The following is a 20,344-nucleotide window of genomic DNA, read 5'->3' on the forward strand; positions in this document are numbered from 1 at the left end:
TTATTCTCACAGCTATAAATCCCCCCCCCCCCCCCCCCCCCCCCCCACGCCCTATCCTTGACATTCGTGTGGGGACCGGTCTCCGGATGGGGATTGGCGTTAGACTTCCCCATTGGCAGGGGTCCTGCCCCACAGTCTAGGGAATATCAGAGTTCAGGCTAGAATCGACGGAATAACCATGGAATATAGGGAGGATGGGATATCTGCGTACTATAGTAATCATGCAGTGTGTGATACAAAAAGAAGTAAGATTCCAACAAACGTGGAGTATATCTTAGGACGGGCACCTGCTAAGAAAGTCCTCGCAAAACTTCATATCTTCCTCTCATCGCTCACTGAATATCGGCATTCGATTAAATAAAACAGTGAAGTAAGAATCCCCCTCAAATTGAGTAGCATGATATCAAGGTCTGGCTGTTGAAGCCTCTTTGCTCCTGTCTGCTACTGCTACTTTCGTACCCTGTCCCCAAACAGGGATCCAACCAAGAATCCATCTTCTGTCTCATATTGTCCTGGAAATGGAGGCTCCCTGGCCCGATAATATCTAATTAAGGAATTGGTATAGTTGGGTTTGGGCGAGAGATTTGAATGAGTCCTGAATCTGGTCAGTTTTAGCTTATAGTCGCATCAACGGGACTAATTGGCCATCGAGTTCTTAATTCCATCGCTAAGATATTATGACCAATGACAATTTTCAAGCTTCTGTAGCAAATTTGATATATATTTGTCCTTTGTCTCCACTAGGTCAATTAAATATCCCGTATGTGAAGATTAACCTGGTAGACTGATACGACCGGGCTATACACGCCGTGGAACCCTTCGAGAACATTTCCTATTCGGGTGATAGGCCTCACAAACGAGAGTCGGCCATCTAACATCAATCACCGATCTATAAACCCCGATCATAAACTTCGGCGACATTTTTTCGTCGACGATTATTCAGGATCGGCTTTTGTTCGTCGCGCTTTCGAAGCTCCGAACGCGAAACGAGAGATTGAAATCGCGGCGTTCGGGCTACATGACTCCGCCCATAAAGCTTTATAAAGCCTAAGATCATGTAATCATAAAAGTTTGCATACTGAATTAAGTCACCGAAAATTTTGAAGCAAAACATGCCGATTAGCCGCGCCAAATAGTTTAATAGTTTAATCATTTTCAAGCATCCCCCCGGGATTTGCCCAGATCCCGTTCCACACTTGCCCGAAGCGGCCAAGTCCAGACGCCCAGAAGCCAAACCTTCAGCTCACAGATCAAATCCCACTCGAGAACCCCCACACCTTATTCAGACATACCTTCGGGATCTCTCTCGTGACTGTCTATGGGCTACATCCTTCACCGAGATACTCCTGGTACGACTCATTGAGCGGCGATAGGTGGACATTCCTGACGATCGCGCCAGTCAAGGGTGGCTTGCTTACTACCAGCTTCGTAATTAGCGGTCACCAGGATTGGCGCTTATTTGCTTCGATACAACTGAAGAACTCCCTTTTTAGCCCGCAAGTGCTTAGGTAAAGGGAGTACTTTGTTGACACATCCTTTTGTCATTACCTTTAAAAATTAATTTCTCACTATTTATTCCCCTTCTTCCCATCCTTCGACATTTCCGACACCATTTGACCAACCATACACATGGGCTTCTATTCAAAGGCAAGACTGCCGCGGCCAAGCATCCATGACCCTTCAGTCAAGTCACGCCGGGTGGCGTTGCTGAAGGCGGCGACTATCAACTTGCTTGTGCTGCAATTTCTCTTCCTAGGATTGTTCTGCTACATCTTTGGCTCTTTGTTCCAGCAGAACACGCACATCCACAATATTAATATCCTGTTCGTCGACTATGATGGAGGCGCCATTGGTACAGCCGTCCGTGATGCCTATCAGGAGTTGAAAGGACCGAGTTTCCCAACTCTGGACGAGCGCGCCGCCTTGGTCTATCCCGAACCTGAGTCCATTGACTCGGCTGTCTGCAACATTAAGTTCTGGGGCGCGCTATATATCACCGCCAACTCCTCCAATGACCTTACTGCTGCTTTCGCTGGTGGATCCGCTGCTTCATCATACAACACGAGCGACGTTCTCACCATGGTCTGGAACGAAGCCCGCTACCCGACAACCGTGGACTCAGCCATCTACGACAAGTTAACCACCCTCTCCGAAGCCGCGCGAGTAGCCTACATGAACAACAACGCAAAACAAACCATCCAATCAGTCAACAGCTCAGATGCCGCAGCCCTATCCATATACTCCAATCCCTGGACATTATCCTCTGTGAATCTCAAACCAACCTCACAAGGATCCCGCCTAATCTACAACACCCTCGTCATAATCCTAATTATGATCCAAGAATTCTTCTATTTGGGTTACGTCAACGGTCTCTACCAACAGTTCAAACTCTACACATCCATAAATCCCCTCCGAATCGCCATCGTTCGACAAATAATCTCGGGCGTATACACGTTCATCGGGTCCCTGTGCACGACAGGCGCGATATGGGCGTTCCGCAACGGCTGGGACGTCCACGGCGGCCAGTTCATGATCACTTGGATGGCGCTATGGCTATTCGCGCATCTGAATTTCCTCGTCCTAGACGTGGTTACGATCTGGGTATCCCCGCCTTTCGTACCGATGGTATTCATATCGTGGATCGTGTTGAATGTTACATCCATTCTCCTCCCATTCGAGCTATCACCTGCGTTCTACAGATTGGGTTATGCGTTGCCTGCGCATAGCATCTTCAACGTCCTGATTGATATCTGGTCTAGCGGGTGTAACCCGCAGCTCTACTATGGTTTACCCGTTCTCTTTGTGTACGAGGTGTGTGGTCTCGTGCTGAGCTCGGTTGGTGTGTATAGACGCTCGCACTACGCTATGATCAAGCAGGAGAAAGATGAGAAGGATCTGCATGACCGAATCACGGCGGCAATTGCGGAACAGCAAGATCAGCAGTTGGGCCGGGAGGAGACATTGGAGTATCCAGACAGCAGAGTTAGTGATAGTGACCGGGAAGAGGGTGCTACTGAGAGGCGGGGCACTGTGGCTACGATGCTTGACAAGGGTGAGGTTATGGATGTTATTCGACGGGAGATGTCGCGACCTAGGGAGGACAGCTCGAGCAGCCGAGCGAATAATGGGCCCTGCTTTGATCTGCCGTATAGCGAGTAGTCAGGCAGAAGTGAGAAACACTCACTTCTATCTACAGATCCGAGAGAGACGTTGGTTTGAAGATAAGATATGTATTTAATTTGTACTATGATATCCATAGCAGCATTCGCGCTTCAAAAAGTTTATTTGACACACATGAAACCGCATCCCTCACGTGCGCGCTCACAGGCCCGCTTCAACGCCTGTTCTTCAGTATCCGTCCACTTCACACTCAACTCATTCCACGGCTTCCGCGCGTTGAACTCTTCACGGTACTTGCGATGCATATTCTGCAACCGGCTGACCTCGCGCGGGTCGCCGGTTCCAGAGTACACGATGAAGAGCGTACAGGGCGGCAAGGACTCGTAGATACGAGAGATATCCGAGACGGTTTGGCTGACTGTCTCAGCGAGATTCTTGTCTGTCGTAGTGATGGCGGGACCAGACGTCGGAGTAGTCTCTTCGGGGGAAGGGATGAGTGTGGTGGATTCGTTGGCGTTGTTTGCGTCCGGCATACGCGTGCACCAACCCCGAGTCATTTCGAGGTTGCGGAGGCGTGCCCAAGTGAAATCCACACCGCCGCCTGGAATGGCCGTGTTGGACTCGTCGCCCTTAACGGCTGAGGCGATGCCCTTGACAACATCGTCGTCATCGCGGCATCCAATCGACACGGTGGCTTGCGAGCCGAACCCGCGCTCGGGGTTGCCCCAGTCTACGACGGCACCAGTTCGTCCTTCGCCGGGGGCGGTGGACTTTCCGTTCTTGGTGGAGCGGCCTAGACGGCGGAAAATGCTTTCGTTCGAGGCTTCGCTCGTACCCCAAAGCTCGCCCTTTTCACACTTGAGTTTGACAAGCTCAAGGACGGCTCGGGCATCTTCGATGGAGTCGTGGCCAGTCGTTCCCTTCTGGATTTCCTTGTTCAGGTATTTCTGAGTGAGCCACTTAAGACTACACTTCAATGGTGGACCACGAGGGTGGGGGTAGATGTGAGCAGTGTCAACGATGAAAGGATGCGTGATCTTGAGCGCCGTAAGATCGGAGTTAAGGGAGTGTCCGACAAGAATGGCGCGAGGGGTCAAAATGGTGAGGAGTCGCTTCTGAATGTCGGCCAAGGTAGTTGTAACGGGGTCGAGCATCTCCTTTGTGATACCAGAATAGCGAGTTAAGTAGTCGATGATCGGTTTAGCAGGCTTGACCAGTTCATCGAGGACCACCTCTCCATCCCATCCAACCATACTGATGCGGGTGAGCTCAGACTGACCACCTTCGGTGAGGCACATCTCACAGTCGAGAGACAAAACGTTCCGGCCTGCGGTAACGCTGCCTTTCTCAATCTCGGTGTCAGGCACTTCACCCGCCTCCAAAGTAGGAACTTCGGTATCCACCCAGCCATGTTCCGTAGACTGCTCTGCTTGTTGGCGAATTGCCAGTTGAGACCGTTTCTCTTCGTCTGATGTAAAGTATGCCGGATGAAGAGTGTACTCGTTCTCGCGCAAATCCTCTGCCGTGCTGATGAATGTCGTAATGGGTGTCCGCTTTGGCACGAAGCCCTTGTCCACTCTAGGAGGACGCGCACCCTTTCCACCGCCACCGCTTTCCTTTGACTTTGGCAGTGATGACAATAGTATAGCTTGAAGAGGTGAGTGCACCTTGTTGTACTTGGCATCGCCGGGGGCCTTGACGGGCCAGACGTGGGGGAACATGTTTCCCAATGGCCGCAGGGGCTCGGGCAGAGACTCTGGATTGAGAGCTTGGGGATTGAAGCGGAATGAGCGATCCTCGAGAGGAAGTCCCTGCTTCCATCGCTCAAAATCGGCGTTCTTTCGGTTTTCTGCCGTTTCCTCTGGCACCTCAGGTTGAGTTGCCTCGTCCTTTTCCTTCTCCGCTTCCTGGGGCTCCAATGGCAGTGTGCCGTCAAACATGCCAATCTCGAGACCAGGAACCATCAGCACAACGACCTTGCGCATGTGTCCAGAGTGCTTAATCGAGATCCATTGGGGCGCAATCCCGTCCGCGAAGCAATAGAGTAGCAAGCCCTGCAAGTCGGAAATTCTGATCGACGACTTAAGTGTGCCTTGCACATATGTCAGGTCCGGATATTTGGTCTTCTCTCCGTCAACTCGCTTCCTCTTGGTACTCGGCTGCTGTCCATTCTTGGTGCTTTGCGCGGCGTTCGGAGGTGTCTGATCAGAGTTGGGGCTCGAGGCATGATTCAAGCGAGTAAGGGTCTCTGCGACACCAAAACCACTTCCATTAGTATCAGCGACAGGATCAGAATCCTCGTCCTCACGCTTTCGCTTATTGTGGCGCGCCATCTCGTGCTGTTGGGTCCGTAAGAGTTTATGTCTCCCAGCAGAGAAATCAAGAAGAGGATCACGTGTTGATAAGTGATAAAGAATGTGGAGAGGCGTAGATGGGACGGGATACCTGACCGCCTTTATTACCGCCTAAGCAAGTTCATAGTGGCAGAAAGCGGAACCAAATACAGTAGGTGGACCGTTGATATGTTTTTCTCCACTGCCCTGGTCCATGGGATCTTCGATAAACAGCTCCAGCGCTGCACAATAATACGCTTCTCTTTGTCTTTCAGCGCAGAAATATCACATTCATTTTGCTTTCTCATCAAAGGGATCCTAGAACCCTAGAGACTGAGATGATTACTACCCATTTCTGCGAATAACATACCGAGCCTCATATTATCATCGTTCTCAACATTGAAACGCAGCCGAAATGTCCATCGCGACTCTTCCCTTTGAATTAATCTCAAAGATATGTAAACATTTAGATTTCCAGCATCGGGTCGCTCTAAGGTTATCATGCCACGCATTGTATCAAAGCTCACTGGAGAATTTCGCGGAGACGTATTTCAAAAGAATCCGGTTCATTGTGACAAGCGAAAGTCTCCACGAACTGGAGAAAGTATCCAAGTCAAAGGGTCTCCGCGAGCACGTCCAAGAGCTATGGATGATACCCATTGTGTTCGATGGTACTGAAAAGCCCCTTGGCATGGTGTCTATATCATCGAAAAGCTGCCGACAAGTCAGTGGTGATGAGCTGGAAAGTCGGTATGCTGTCCATCAAGCCATGCTTGCGGATAATATCAGCCTGCTGGAATCAGAAAAGTTCAGTTTTCGGCTTCGGGAATGCATGGATCGATTGAAGAACCTCCAAGTAATAGGACTCGCACATTACAGAACAGAATTTTTGCTCGATCCACGGCAGCAGACAGTTCCATTCCTGGGAAGGCGACAGATGATGAGCCGGATTGATTTTCGATTCGATGTTTACAGCCTGCGAGCCTTTACCCACACCCAGAAGGATAGCCAGATAAGGAAACTGAACTCCTTGGCACTATCGAAGCTTTTTCTTGCGTTATGTGGCTCAAGCTGCAGACCCCGAAAGCTGTGTACCTGCGATTCTAATTTCTGTGGTGATATCGGCCCTAGAATTGCTCTCTCCGAAGAACAATTTGACTCTCTACTGTCTACTTTAAATGGCCTAGAGGATCTCCATTTATGTATTGATCTCAATGAGGCCGCCTGGCTCAAATTTATCACGAAGCTTGCACCTCAACTGGAAAAACTGGTTTTGTCGCAAGATCATATGCCTTTTTATCTTGTTCAAGATGAGATGCCTGCCTATCCGGCAAAAAGCTACGTTGGAAACATGTTCCAGGACGTTAGCTTCACTCGACTCCGAGAGCTTCATATTCATGAGCTTGATGTCTATTTCAACACGTTGAAATCACTATTGCTTAGTGCAAAAAAAAGTCTGGTCATTCTTACACTTAAACGGGTGACAATACGCAGTGAGTCTCCCGGCAATCATGAAAATGAAAGACCTATCCCATGGATGTCTACCAAAACACCTTATGGCGCTGGCATTTCTCCGACGTCACCCTCCCGCCCCGCCGCACCCACGTTTCAGTATACACCCACAGCGCCTCATCTCACTTTACCAGGGTTTGATCTAATATTGCCACCGTATGAACCAACGTTGCCATCATTTCAACCAACAATGCCATTATTTCCGACATCGTCCTTGTACATACCGACTGTGGCCCCGCCGGAATATGGACCAGCCCCTCTACCAGTCCTGCCAGCATCTGAAACAGCACGGGCAGAAAGTGCTCCCCAATCCCCACAGCACTCCTCGACTTCCGAGTCCTCCGAGTCGACGACAGAAGAATATCCAAGCGCAAAGTGGTTGTCTACTTATCACCCATATTCTCCACCCGAATATGCTCGAGGCTCAGTCTGTCCGACCTGGGAAACCCAAATGGCATGGAAACGCAATGAAGAAAAGGTGACTTGTGTCTCTAGCCTTTTGAACACTTTACGGGACGAGCTATCTCTAGAGACACTCTCATTGGAGGATATTATCTGTGACGGCAATTATTATTATTATTTCAAAAGAGTCAACAATGGAAACGAACAAAGTGGCCGAGTGGATTTTGACATTCGCAAAGCTAGTCTTTCGTTGAAAATATGGATTTCCAGTTTGAGGCCAACGGCTAGCTGTCCGAGTAATCGCATTCTAGACCTCAAGGAAGACGAAGGTTAGTAGTGCCTCCCTATTTAGTCCTGTGGTTACTGATGGAATCTAGAAATGGAGAATTGGTTCGACAAAATAATAGGAAAGGACAGCGAGTCATTCAATAGGTTAAACTGTGACTGCAAAAGAAAGAAGAAGTCGTTGTGGGGATGTCCTTTTGGATGTCACCGATATTAATAAGAAAGCCAATTTGCAATTATCTCATCAGCCTTGCAAATAATGTGCTCTCGTATTACCATCTAGATATACCCAATTATGTGTAGTTATCAGCATTTTCCAAGATTAGTGACTTAGGCCGTGGAACCGCGGCCGCACTTATGTCATTTAAAGATGAACTTCTCTATCACCTATAGCACGATGGGTTTTCTACGGCTATCAGCGAGGTTACAAAAGGGGACAACTTCGATATGCAACCTGGTTAATCATGTCCATGTCTTATGAGTATACTCCGAAGTACATTGAGGGAGTACAGTACTCCGAGTAAATACAGTACAACTTTAGGATACAGTGACCATTGATCTTCCTCTCAAACCTTATACCACCTGCGGCTGTACAAGCGAGTGCATGAAAAACCTTACTCGGTCGCAGTTTTTCAACGATAATAGATCTCCATGCCCTTATCAGTTCATAGTTGGGCAGCCACGGGCGCTAGGAATGTACCAACACAGTGTAATTTACGGGCTATCGCCGGAAACATTGTAAAATACACGTAACTGCGAAACGATCTGATAACGGACGATCGCCGGAAAATTCGCCCTCGTGAGTCGTCACGCCATCGATCTTCACTTCCCTCTATACACTTGCATCCCATCACAGCCTCCATTGTCCCCAGCGGCAAAGTCGACTCTCATTATATTCAGGCTCTATTTGCCACTGCATTGTCATCAAATACCTACCTACGATCCGCCTCTCTTTTCTCGCATCCACCCCCCCCTCCGACTTCGGGAAACCCCTCCCTCAACCACCCCCCGCATCCATCATGTCCGCCCTCATTGAAGTCGCTTCGGAGACCGACTTCACGTCGCACTTGGCCTCGCTGTCGCCATCAGCCCTACTTGTCCTATACTTCCACACGCCATGGGCCGCACCATGCACGCAGATGCGCGCCGTCCTCGAGGCCATCGCCGGCCAATACCCCGCCACCTCCCCGCCGGTTATCTCGTTTGTCAGCATCAACGCAGAGGAGCTGCCCGATATCTCCGAGGAACTCGACGTCACAGCAGTTCCCTTCGTCGTGCTGATGCGCGGTGGTCAGAGGCTGGAGGATATTAGCGGCAGCGACGCCGTCAAGGTCCGCACCGCCATTGAGCGTCACGCCGGTGGCGCCGCGCCCGCGGACGGCGCAAAGACTAGCATTCCTGCTGCCCTCTCAGCTACACCTCGGGAGAACGGCCCTGAAGTTGCGACGCAGGCCCCTGCTACTGCGTCTAATGCGCCCGAGCCTGCGGCCAACGCCATTGATGTCTCTTCTACCCCGGCTCTGACCCCCGAGCAGTCCAAGGAGGCGCTGTGGGCACGCCTGGATCAGCTTGTTAAGGCCGCCCCCGTCATGCTGTTTATGAAGGGTACACCCAGCTCGCCGCAGTGTGGCTTCAGTCGGCAGCTTGTCGGGATTTTGCGTGAGCGAAGCGTTAAGTACGGCTTCTTCAACATTTTGGCCGACGAGGATGTTCGACAGGGTCTGAAGGAGTATGCCGACTGGCCCACTTTCCCTCAGTTGTGGGTGAGCGGCGAGCTGGTTGGTGGACTGGATATTGTATGTTTTTACATTTCTCCCTTCTGATATCTCCCAATTGATAATCGGTCTGTTTACTAACTTTCTGCCATAGGTCCGTGACGAGATCGAAAACGACCCTAGCTTCTTTGACCAGTTCTCGGTTAACAAGCAGTCTTAAGTGGTCGGTCCCAGCATAATACCCTCACGGCCTCACCACCGCGGCCGAATATTGAAAAAAAGAACTATTCTATGATGATAAACGTATTTGCTTGAAATGAAAATCCTTCCCGCTTCAAGCATATGTATTTCTCTACCTTAAATTTGACTCAGTATACTTTACACTCTGTCCATGTGGTCTCATGAAGCTTATGTCGTAAATATGTACAATTGCTCTCATTGAATGCAGGAATTCTTGTAGACCGCAACATTGCCGGTCAAGCACAACGCTATCTTCGCTCAAAAAGATGCCAGTATGCAAAAATGAAGATGACCTCATACCAAGCTTTCGCCAGGCTTCATCTTTCCGTGCTCGTTGTATTTACAAGGTAGGGTTTCCCAGCTCGGAGACTTTGCTCTGCTCAATGGGTTGAGGATCCCCATCTTGTCCCTGCAAAGCCGAATCAACATCTCCAAGAGGCCCGGCCTCTTGGATAATCTTCTGTCCATCCTGCAAACGAGCCTCTGCAATAGCCAGTTTTGCCTCGCGGGCTGAAGTCGCCGCGATCTCTCTGCGGACCCCATCAAGACCCATGAATGGATCAGCAGCCTTCCACGTAATAGCCTGCTTCTCTCCACAAACAGCGTAGCGAGACAACAGCGCATCTTCGTCCACGTACGCGCCAGCCAACCATCTCGAGCCGGTGCTGGTGTTGAACTTATTGCGGGCATGAACGACGCGACGGTTATTGAAGATCACGCACTCGCCGGGGTTTAATTTCAACTTGAAAACTGAATGATGACCCTCCATGATCTTGGTAAAGTGGGTCAATGCCCGCTTGAGTTCGACATAGCCCCGAATACCGGAGCCAAATTTGCCATCATATTCAGGCAAGGCAGACTGGAAGGGCGGGGAGTAGTTGACGTAACGGAGCTCCTTCGTTTTGGGGTCGAGTTGGAACAAGGGCCTAGTGTTGTGGTACTTGTGCTCATCGTGTGCGTACTCGTAGCCCAGATGGCGAAGAGAGAGCGCCTTGTACTCAGTAGGGAACTCGGTCTTCATGATGTTGGCAACACGGAATGTATCGGCGAACAGGGACTCGCCTCCGTCACACGAGTTCTCCAAGCAGTGGAGTAGCTGGTAGCCCGGAGGTTCGTTCATGTACATGAGATCCATGTGGAAACCCAAGAACTGGTTTGTGTATGCGACGTTCTTGGCCTGTGGGACCGTCTTCACGTCCCAGGTCTCGCCATAGAAGGTATTTCGTAGAGGGCCCATCCTGGTTGCAATCTTCGCAACCATTTCGCGTGAATCGGGGATATCTTTAACAAAGATAAGACCGAGACGAGACAGATTGCGCATAGCTGCAGCGAATTTGACATCATCTTTCATGTAATCCTCATAGGACACCCAATGTTGTAACCGTTTCATCAGATTACTTGTCCATCGAAGAGGCTTCATATTCGGCGATGTTTGTTCATGAGGGTCCAGAATTGGTTGCTTGAGATAGTTGATATGCCAGCGAGATCTATGACCCTTTTCATAGCCAGGAATATCATTGGCCCATTCTACCTCCAGGTGTGTTCCATCCCAGCGCACGAGTCGGGGATGGACATCTTTGGGAATATCGCTCGTCCGGAAAGACCGTTGCTTCGAGTGAGGGTCCACGCATTTAGGACACTTGCAGAGGTCGCGCAGGTAGTACAAGGGCAGAATCGTTCGACCGTGCTCCGCGGCCCACAAGATCAACTTGTCCGGGTGAAGGTACGCCTCCGCGGGCTTCGCGATTTCCATCCGAACGAGAGATCCGGGCTGGCCATTTATGGGAGGGCGTCGAACTTGACTGATAGAGACAGGCTTGCCATCTTGGTCGATTAAACGGCCGGTTTTCACTGCATTTAGAAGAAGTGCACTACTCGTCAGACGGGCCATCGCATCCTCCTCGGCCTGGCTCCGTCGGACCGAAGTAACGAAACTGCGCCGTGCAGGGCCAGCGAGGCCCCGCGGGATCCGTCGAGCCGCAGCGAGGGAGGCCGGACGCATTGGAGAGGTTGTAAGGAATCAATTGGGACAATTCACAGGACGGAAGAAGAAGAAATGAGGGGCAAGAGAGGAGGGGATGGGGACAACATGTGATGTCCCTCGACCCCGGACTCCGCTAGTAACGGCAGCTCGCCAGTTCGGGCTATTGTAACCGCGGTGACTGCACGTTACCCGCCTGTACGGAACTGTAAGAGTTAAAGAGTTTGGATGCCGAGGTACGGTCAGCTGACTACTCCGTGGATTGTGCCTGAGAGGTGACGTATATTACTGCCCTGTTGCCTTATCTATTAGGTGTCAAGGCACCACAATCCGGACTTACGTAAATCACCGCGGATACCCCATTCCAGTCGCCCCCGGCTAAATTTATAATAAAAAAAAATAACAAACCGGTAACCAAGGACCCATCATGGATTCCTGTTCCTAACAAAGCCCCCGTTTACACAGTCATGTCAGCCGGGGGCCACCATCTCAAAGATGAGGGGACCAAGCGACAAGTGGTCCTGGCAGGCGGAGCCGCAGGGCTGATCTCACGCTTTTGCATTGCGCCGCTCGATGTCGTCAAGATCCGCCTGCAGCTGCAGATTCACTCCCTGTCGGACCCGATCTCGCATCGCACGGTCGTCGGGCCCGTGTACAAGGGGACTCTGTCAACCATGCGGGATATTGTGGTGCAAGAGGGGATAACGGTATGTTGCGTTATCTAGTCGTGATGGGCTCAAGTCCTCCACCGGACCCATCGTTCACAATTGCGGAGGCGGGACCAGCTAACGATTTTCTGGGGATAGGGTCTATGGAAAGGCAACATACCCGCAGAAATGATGTATGTCTGCTACGGAGCCCTTCAGTTCACCGCATACCGAGCCACGACCCAAGCGCTGGAGCAATTGGGTCCGTACCGACTCCCGCAATCCGCCGAATCCTTCGTCTCCGGTGCCTTGGCTGGAGGAATCGCAACAGCGACGACATACCCGCTTGACCTGCTTCGCACACGGTTCGCTGCCCAGGGCCCAGAACGCATTTATAAATCTCTGGGATCGTCGGTGCTAGAAATCGCACGGCAAGAGGGTGCCGCCGGGTTCTTCCGAGGATGCTCAGCGGCCGTCGCGCAAATTGTACCATACATGGGATTGTTTTTCACCGCATACGAGGGGTTCAGACCAGCGATGGCCAAGTGGGATTCCTTGCCGTTCGGTACTGGTGATGCTGCGGCTGGTGTTCTGGCTAGCGTTATCGCGAAGACCGGCGTGTTCCCCTTGGACTTAGTACGGAAGCGTTTGCAGGTACAAGGCCCGACGCGGACTCGATATGTGCACCGCAATATCCCCGAATACACCGGGGTCATACAGTCCATTAATCTGATTTTGCGCACGCAGGGCGTGCGAGGATTGTATCGTGGGTTGACTGTTAGCTTGCTCAAGGCAGCCCCAGCCAGTGCTGTGACAATGTGGACATACGAGCGGGTTCTGAGATTGCTTCAGGAGACACAACTGGCAGCATTGGATTGATACACTGGCTTTTTGTTCATTGCGTCTTGTTTTGCATACTGGAGTTCTCTCAAATTAGCATGGGATGGCGTTAACGGAGGGCTCTCCATACTTGCTAGTTGATAATTAATCGGATTATGGATCGCAACTTGCATTGACGTGCATTGGAGGTTATTATAGACTAGCCAGGGTTAGTCTCGATCATGAAAAGGGTTACTTTTATGTTAATCGGCGGATCTGCTGCAACGCGAGGCAGGCAATTTTGCAGGAACCAGGAGTAGCCGCCTTTTGAGTCGTAATGCCGAGGTTTATGGGAGGGCATATGAGCTAGAGTGCATGTGCAATAGCAGGCCAAATCAGTATTCTACTTCTACTAGTTGCGAGACTCAGGGTTTATTGCTTTTCCGCTTGATAATAAAGTAACGCCCCTGGAACTTTAGATTCACAAATTTCTTATACTACCAAATTGGCACTACGTGAGGACCATAGTACGAGCCACTATCATCTATCGAGGCTCCCATAGACTTGTAGCTTTACACCCTCAAATTGAGATAAAATTCATCTTTAACTGCTCGTCCATAAGTAATTATAATTTTAATGTATAGGCCGCTTTGCCCCAGGCTGGCTGATAAATCAACGACTCAAAGCAGACTCCCTCCACTAGCATGCTGTTCGTCTCCACAACTCGTGCACCCACGCACTTGAATTATATCCGAATTCTTTTGTCGGAGATTGACAGTGATAAAGTCCCGTGCAATGACAGTTGAAATGCAAAGATAGAAAGTCGAATAGGTTCTTGAAATGCATAACTATGTTTTTGTCGCCGCTATCGACTTTTCGGTCTTTGCTTTTTCTACGTTCCTCTTAGGTCCAATGATTGGGAACGATATTGTAGTAACATTACTGCATAAAGTTTACCTGGTAGCCTTCTAGCCCCAACGCTTGGAACCCTTGATTCGATTCTTCATCCCCTTATCTTTGGCTAGTGAGAGTGAGATCTGTACACTTGTCTGGTTCGGAGGCAGATCGAATCCCGATGATGACATAATATTTTGCCGATCTAAAGACTCGCCTATCTCTAGTTTCTCATCAAGAATTGGAGAGATTTTATCTTCAAGTTCGAGATAAATGACAAGACAACTGCTACACCTTCACAGTACATACTGTGAGCCAGCATAACCGTTTGTCAAGCCCCAGACCGACCTCCTGTTGCATCCGGAAGACCAAACGGTAGAACGCCCTATTGAGTACAAGCGGCGCCCTATTACAAGTGGCCGAAGTATCTATAAATATCACGCAAGATTTAGTGGCGCCCCGAGCCTCGTAATCCCCTTTTTCTATTTAATTTGACTAGCAGTCAAGATCATACAAGAAAAATCACCGCACTGTGATCTCGCTGGTGACTGGATCAATTATGGCGACGGACACCAAAGTTACCCTGATTCCTTGGGATCCGCAGTCCTTGACTCACCGACAGTGGCTTATCAAGCAACGAGACGAGTGCGGTTGGGACCAGGACAAAGTTGAGGGTGTATGGAGAGAGTCGCAGACGAAAGGATATAAGTGCATTTATTGGATTGTGAGTTATCCCTGTCCATTTACTTGAATTGGTGAAAATAGACCCACGTGTATCGACCATGTGGCATTTCGGATATGGTACTGATGGTTTGTCTGAAAGGTCCTGCCTCTAGATGAAAAGGGCGCAGATGAACAAGTCAACAATGTGAATCATGGGCCAAATGTAAAACTTTTATTTTTAGTCTCGACATTTATGAGCAATGAACTAATATTAGATTTTAGGGAAATGAAAAGCTGTGTGATACAGCCGAATCGATCAACGGGGTATCTCGAGAGGCTACCCAGAAAGAATTCGTTCCTATCGGACACATATCTTTAGACTCACGAAACCCAGGAGTAGAGAAAGTGGGCGTCACTAGCTCAGCTCCTGGCCTATTTTGGATTAAAACGTTTTTCGTGTCCGGAGCGTCTCAGAGCAAAGGCATCGGCCGGGCGGCAATGGATGAGGTGGAGTCTATGGCTGTTAGAGAGCCGTTGCTTGCGACGACACTTATGCTCGATGTTATTCCGGGTGAAGACCAAATGAGGGAGGAATTTGCTCTCGCAACATATGGAAGTGTTCCCAAGGTAGGCGAATTCCAGCTATCGAAATACCGTTTTGTTCAATCTGACGTTTATGGGCAGTTCACGACTGAGGAATGGTACCTCCGCAGGGGTTATATCCCTTTCAAGACAGTGCAGAATTTTTATGATGTGGTGGATCGGAATGGAAAGCCTTGGGATATGAAGACGATCTTCATGAAAAAAGAGATCTAGTGAATGGGATGGAACATTGTAAGTAACGACTACTTTTAAGGGGAAGGAGTATGTGTTAGGACCTAGGCCTCGTCCCCCTAGGCCTAACGTTGTGCGCTACTTATATTGGTCCCGGGTATGCTAGAACGCTATGTTCTAGCATATTTGGTCTTTTGGCTTGTTTGGTTAGTGCGCCCGGGCACGAACCGTAATAGTATGGGACACATACAGTAGACTTGTATTAGGGGTCAGTACTTCTTTTGAGCTTCTACGATGAGAAGATATTTACAGACTCAATTTAACAGAAGAGAAATTCAATTTAATCGATGATTATTAAGTATCTCAACCACGAGACAATACAAGCGTCGCAGGAATTTTCAGAATCCAAGAGCAAGGGAGAAATACAAATCAGAAGCAGACTTATAAACAATACAGGGAGGAATCGTTTTGAGAGAACAGAACTCAATAACGCTGATAAGATCAAATCCAGAAGAATCATCTTATAACTTATTTCTTGCCGCCCAACCCCAGGGCATCGGTCAAACCGCCCAGGCCAAGACTGTTGATCAACTTGTCCAGTCCAAGTCCACCAAGGATACCATTCAGAAGACCACCCAAGCCAAGTCCATCGAGAAGACGGCCAACCAAGCTGAGAACACCGTTCAACAAGAGACCAACTGCAGCGATGATCTGGAACAGAGGCTCAGAGAGCAGAGCCCAGAGAGGGTTCAGCTTCTTCTTGGCGTGGGGCATGTCAGCGATACGTCTCTTGCCGTTGTCAATAGTCTTCACCACGGTCTCGGTCAACTCCTTGATCATATCGGCCAGCTGATATTCCTCCGGGGTTGCATCGCGAGTAGAGGCACGAGCCTTGGCAGTAGCAGCGATGCGACCATCGGGATCGAGGGCACGAATGGAGCCATTGCACTCCTGCAGAATGCGGCCACCTTCTTCAATCAAAGGCTTGACATCCTTGACAAGCTTCTCTTCATCAAGCTCGTCCTTAGGAGTGCGGTCAGCCTGCTCAAGGCGCTGTATAAGATATGTTAGTCATGCGAATCCTCTTCCTTGATTCTTGGGTCTAAACTTACGTCGGTGATTTGCTTGCAGACTGGCTTGACCTGGTCGAGAGTCTGGCGCAGGATGTGGCACATTTTCTCGGCCAGTTGGCGATCCTGCTCGGCCTTGGCCTGAGCCTCCTGTTCTTCGGCAGTAGGTCCTTCTTCGACCTCCTCCTCCTCGGGAATGTTCTCCAAGAGGGTGCATTCACCAAGCTTGTTGCCATCGTTGTCAATCACGAAGCCATTGTCGTCGATTGTCTTGCCGACCAGAGTGGCCAGGTTACCAGAAGTCAACTTGCCAATGAGGTTACCATCAGCATCGCGCACCTCACCCTCCTTGTTGACCTTTCGACCTGACATGGGATTGACATCGCGCTTCTTCTCTTCAGGCTCCCAGCGCTCAGCTTTGCCAATGGTGTTACCGTTCTTGTCTGCAACGTCACCGTCTTCATCGACCTTGCGACCCGAGAGGCGCTTGGCATCGCCCTCGATGAGACGTCCGATGATTCGGTCACCAGAGAAGACAAGACCGTCTTTGCCGACTACCGCGTTGTCGAAGCCGTAGAATGGTCCTTCAGCCTTCTCCTGCTCGGCTCCGGGAATCAGCTCAGCGCGACCAATGATCTTGCCATCATCGCCCCAGATCTGGCCTTTGCCGTCAACTTTGCGACCAGCAAGACGCTTGTCGCCTTCGACGACTCGACCGAAGACAGCACCCGTGGCAGGATCCACGACCTTGCCGGTCTTGTTGACGACCTTGCCTTCGAGGATGGAGAGATCGACCTCTTGAGGGGCCTCCTCCTCTGGCGGCTCATAAGGCTCAGCACGACCCTTGACGTTGCCGTACTTGTCGGTAATCTCACCATCCTCGTCGACGCAGCGGCCGCGAAGCTTCCTGGCGTCGCCCTCGATTAGCTTGCCCACGATGACACCATCCTCATCTTCAACAAAGCCATCCTTGGTCACAACCAGGCTTTCCATACCGGCGAAGGGTCCTTCAGGCTTGCTCTCAAGCTCCTCTTCGGGGATGAGCTCGACGCGACCAATGACCTGCTTGCCATCATAGATCTCGCCATCCTCGATCTTCTTGCCGGCAAGCTCCTTAGGGTTACCCTCAACGACGCGAGCAATGGGGAAGCCTTCAGGGCCAATCACGTAACCAGCCTTGTTGCAGTGCATGCCGTTCAGGACAGAAACATCGGGAGCAGCCTCTTCTTCAGGCTCAGGTTCATCATAGCGCTCAGCACGGCCAATCACGCTGCCATGGCGATCGAGGATTTCGCCGTCCTCGTCGACACCACGGCCAAGTAGCTTCTTGGCGTCGCCTTCAACAAGCTTGCCAACACGAGTTTGGTTCTCATCTTCGATCCAGCCGTCCTGGCCGACGACGAGACCCTCAAGACCGGCGAAGGGTCCTTCCTCGTCTTTGTCGTCTTCAATGGGGAGAGCCTTGACTTTGCCGATGACGTTTCCGCGGTTGTCCCAGAACTGACCCTGGTCGTCGAGGGTAGCCTTCAGTCGGGAAATCTTTTTAGGATCACCTTCGATGAGCTCACCAACGGGTTTGCCGGTGGCTTGATCGATGACATAACCGCGCTTGTTGCAGGTAAGGCCTTCGAGAGTGTCGAGGTCGGGAATGCGAAGCCCAGCCTCCTCAGTCTCCGCGGCGGCATCTTCAGCAGCATCTTGTGCATCATCAACGGCGCCCTCGGCGGTATCCTTAGCCTCATCCACATCAGGCACAGCGTCGCCGGCCTCGTCAACGGCATCACCGGCTTCGTCGACGCCCCCTTCGGCCTTATCGACGGCGTCGTCAAGATCATCCTCGGCAGAGCCCTTAGCCTCGCCGACATCAGGAGCGGCAGCCTTCGCTTCATCGACTGCATCCCCAGCATCGTCTACAGCGTCGTCGACATCATCTTCGGCCTCATCAACCGCATCTTCAGCGGCTTCTTCAAGGTCATCATCAACCTCTTCGGTGACTCCATTGACCTGATCGGTGATGTCGCCAGCAGCCTCCTGGATATTCTTCTCCTGCTCTTCGATGGGGAGTAGCTCAACACGACCAATGGCGTCACCCTCATCATCAACAACCTCGCCATCATCGTTGAGAGTGTATCCAATGAGGTCCTCAGGGTCACCTTCGACGATCTTGCCAACGACCTGACCAGCAGAGTTCTTGATCACACCGCCGTCAGACACAGCAAAGCCTTCAAGTTGAGCCAAGTCGGTGACCACGTTCTTGGCCTCGTCGAGCTTGGACTCGGCCTCCTCGGGGATGCCATTGGCCTGGTCAGCAACGTCGTGGAGAATATCCACGCGGCCAATCAGGTCACCATCCTCGTCGACAATCTCGCCATCGTCACCGACAGTTTGGCCAACCAGGTCCTCGGGGTCACCCTCAACGACCTTGCCGAGAGGGGTACCATCCTGTCCGAGAATCTGACCGCCATCGGCAACGGAGAGGCCTTTCAAGGCAGACAGGTCAAGTGGGACATTGTTGGAGACAGTCTCCGCACCCTTCGAAGCAGTATCTTTTGCCTTTCCAGCAGCATCCTTGGCCTTCTTCTTCAGACCAGAGGTAGCTCCTCCAAGCGGAGCGGCAGATCCAGAGGCCATAGAGACGGCATCATCCGGGGGAGAGATAGGGCGGCGTTGTTCAGACGAAGGTGCCTTCTTCTTGGACTTTGGCGAGGGGGTTTCAGGAACAGAGATATCGTCGACTTCGTCTTGGATGGGCTCGGGAGCCTTCGGTGTGAGCTTCTTGGCGGGAGTCTTCTTAACAGACTTGGTTGGGGTTTCTGGAACGCCAGGCTTCGAGGCAGCGCTAGAACCTGAGGCCTTGCGCAGCTTGGCGGGGGAGCCGGTCTTAGATCCGATCTTGGGAGGTGCTTTTGCAACAGCAGACATTGTGTGGGATTTATTGGAGGAAGACGCTTAGAAATTTAGGTCAAAAATGCTGTGTTAGCAAGATATGATTAGCAATAGTCAAGCATTTGCGAGGCGTTAAAAGTACTCACGATATAATCAAGCCGTGGAAATAGATGAAGAGAAAAATAACTGCTTGAGTGTCCGGTACAGTAACGTCGTAAAGCTTCGTGAAGTGTTTCGGTAGAGTATAGCTGAAAGGGATATAATACAAAGCAAGAGCCGATAGATAGGTAAGGTTTGAGGCTAATGCAGAATTATGGGTGTTCTTAGGAAATAAAAAAGAAGTCTCCAAGTATCACGAGAAGAAGGTTGTCTTATAATGATTTCAAGGATTCTGATATCATCGAGCTTCTACAAACCATCAAGAAATCTATATAGACGCCCTCACATCAGGTACCACCATGTTCGAGCCAACTACGTCATGGGCCATTGATATCATCGCCAGAATCTCGCCCTCCTCCAATCCCTGTTAGCAAAGCGGTCGAACCGAGCTAAAGTCTTCTGCAGAGTCCACGGTGCAGGGAGCAGCTAGTTACTGTAGGAAAGAGAAGCGGGGAGACAGAGAGCCACAGAGCCACAGGGCGGCCGGTAGTATCATCGCTGGCATCATCATAGCGGGGCTGACAGCGGATCTGATCAATGGAATTGCGCCTAAAGTTGGTCGATCCTTGTGTCTGACAAGGGCGTACCGCAAATAGGAGCTTTTATCTCCAGATTGTGGCTGGATCGGGAGTATGGCAGGATGGGGGTATGTGGAGCACAACGTGGTAGAATAGGGTATAGCATGACGCGGAATGGGACCAAGTGTAACATCTTTTTTTCTGGGGCTTCAAACTGGGGGCTTTTTGAACTGGGATCTTATCTTAGCTTTTAAATTGTAGCTGCAATGTGGATGATAACTGGGATTTAATGGCTATTTCACACCATGAAGCTACGACTATGATGT

At 50.6% G+C, this 20,344-nt stretch overlaps 7 protein-coding genes across 7 annotated transcripts; 4 read left to right on the plus strand and 3 right to left on the minus strand.

The window, feature by feature from the left end:
* Positions 1 to 1,629: 1,629 nt before the first annotated feature.
* N7496_012432 (SNG1 family protein) lies at positions 1,630 to 3,159 on the plus strand (the record flags this gene model as incomplete). The annotated part of the gene is made up of 1 exon (XM_056705345.1): positions 1,630 to 3,159. One exon carries the CDS (start codon positions 1,630 to 1,632, stop codon positions 3,157 to 3,159), a length of 1,530 nt encoding a protein of 509 aa, XP_056549243.1.
* Positions 3,160 to 3,281: 122 nt separating this feature from the next.
* Positions 3,282 to 5,453, minus strand: N7496_012433 (RNA exonuclease; the record flags this gene model as incomplete). The annotated part of the gene is made up of 1 exon (XM_056705346.1): positions 3,282 to 5,453. One exon carries the CDS (start codon positions 5,451 to 5,453, stop codon positions 3,282 to 3,284), a length of 2,172 nt encoding a protein of 723 aa, XP_056549244.1.
* Positions 5,454 to 8,671: 3,218 nt separating this feature from the next.
* On the plus strand, positions 8,672 to 9,587 carry N7496_012434 (PICOT family protein; the record flags this gene model as incomplete). Its single annotated transcript, XM_056705347.1, has 2 exons — positions 8,672 to 9,448; positions 9,522 to 9,587. The coding sequence occupies 2 exons, from the start codon at positions 8,672 to 8,674 to the stop codon at positions 9,585 to 9,587; spliced, it is 843 nt and encodes a 280-aa protein (XP_056549245.1).
* Positions 9,588 to 9,947: 360 nt separating this feature from the next.
* Positions 9,948 to 11,609, minus strand: N7496_012435 (putative Gamma-butyrobetaine hydroxylase subfamily; the record flags this gene model as incomplete). Its single annotated transcript, XM_056705348.1, has 1 exon — positions 9,948 to 11,609. One exon carries the CDS (start codon positions 11,607 to 11,609, stop codon positions 9,948 to 9,950), a length of 1,662 nt encoding a protein of 553 aa, XP_056549246.1.
* Positions 11,610 to 12,055: 446 nt separating this feature from the next.
* N7496_012436 (thiamine transporter TPC1) lies at positions 12,056 to 13,114 on the plus strand (the record flags this gene model as incomplete). Its single annotated transcript, XM_056705349.1, has 2 exons — positions 12,056 to 12,295; positions 12,395 to 13,114. 2 exons carry the CDS (start codon positions 12,056 to 12,058, stop codon positions 13,112 to 13,114), a joined length of 960 nt encoding a protein of 319 aa, XP_056549247.1.
* Positions 13,115 to 14,450: 1,336 nt separating this feature from the next.
* N7496_012437 (uncharacterized protein) lies at positions 14,451 to 15,427 on the plus strand (the record flags this gene model as incomplete). The annotated part of the gene is made up of 2 exons (XM_056705350.1): positions 14,451 to 14,672; positions 14,894 to 15,427. Coding segments are annotated over 2 exons (756 nt in total), but the record flags the coding sequence as incomplete, so codon positions are not given.
* A 486-nt stretch (positions 15,428 to 15,913) lies between these two features.
* Positions 15,914 to 19,377, minus strand: N7496_012438 (LEA domain protein; the record flags this gene model as incomplete). The annotated part of the gene is made up of 2 exons (XM_056705351.1): positions 15,914 to 16,438; positions 16,498 to 19,377. 2 exons carry the CDS (start codon positions 19,375 to 19,377, stop codon positions 15,914 to 15,916), a joined length of 3,405 nt encoding a protein of 1,134 aa, XP_056549249.1.
* Positions 19,378 to 20,344: the final 967 nt, after the last annotated feature.

This window comes from Penicillium cataractarum, assembly GCF_028827025.1.
Source record: "Penicillium cataractarum strain IBT 29864 chromosome Unknown utg000010l, whole genome shotgun sequence".
In the NCBI taxonomy this organism is placed as follows: domain Eukaryota; kingdom Fungi; phylum Ascomycota; class Eurotiomycetes; order Eurotiales; family Aspergillaceae; genus Penicillium; species Penicillium cataractarum.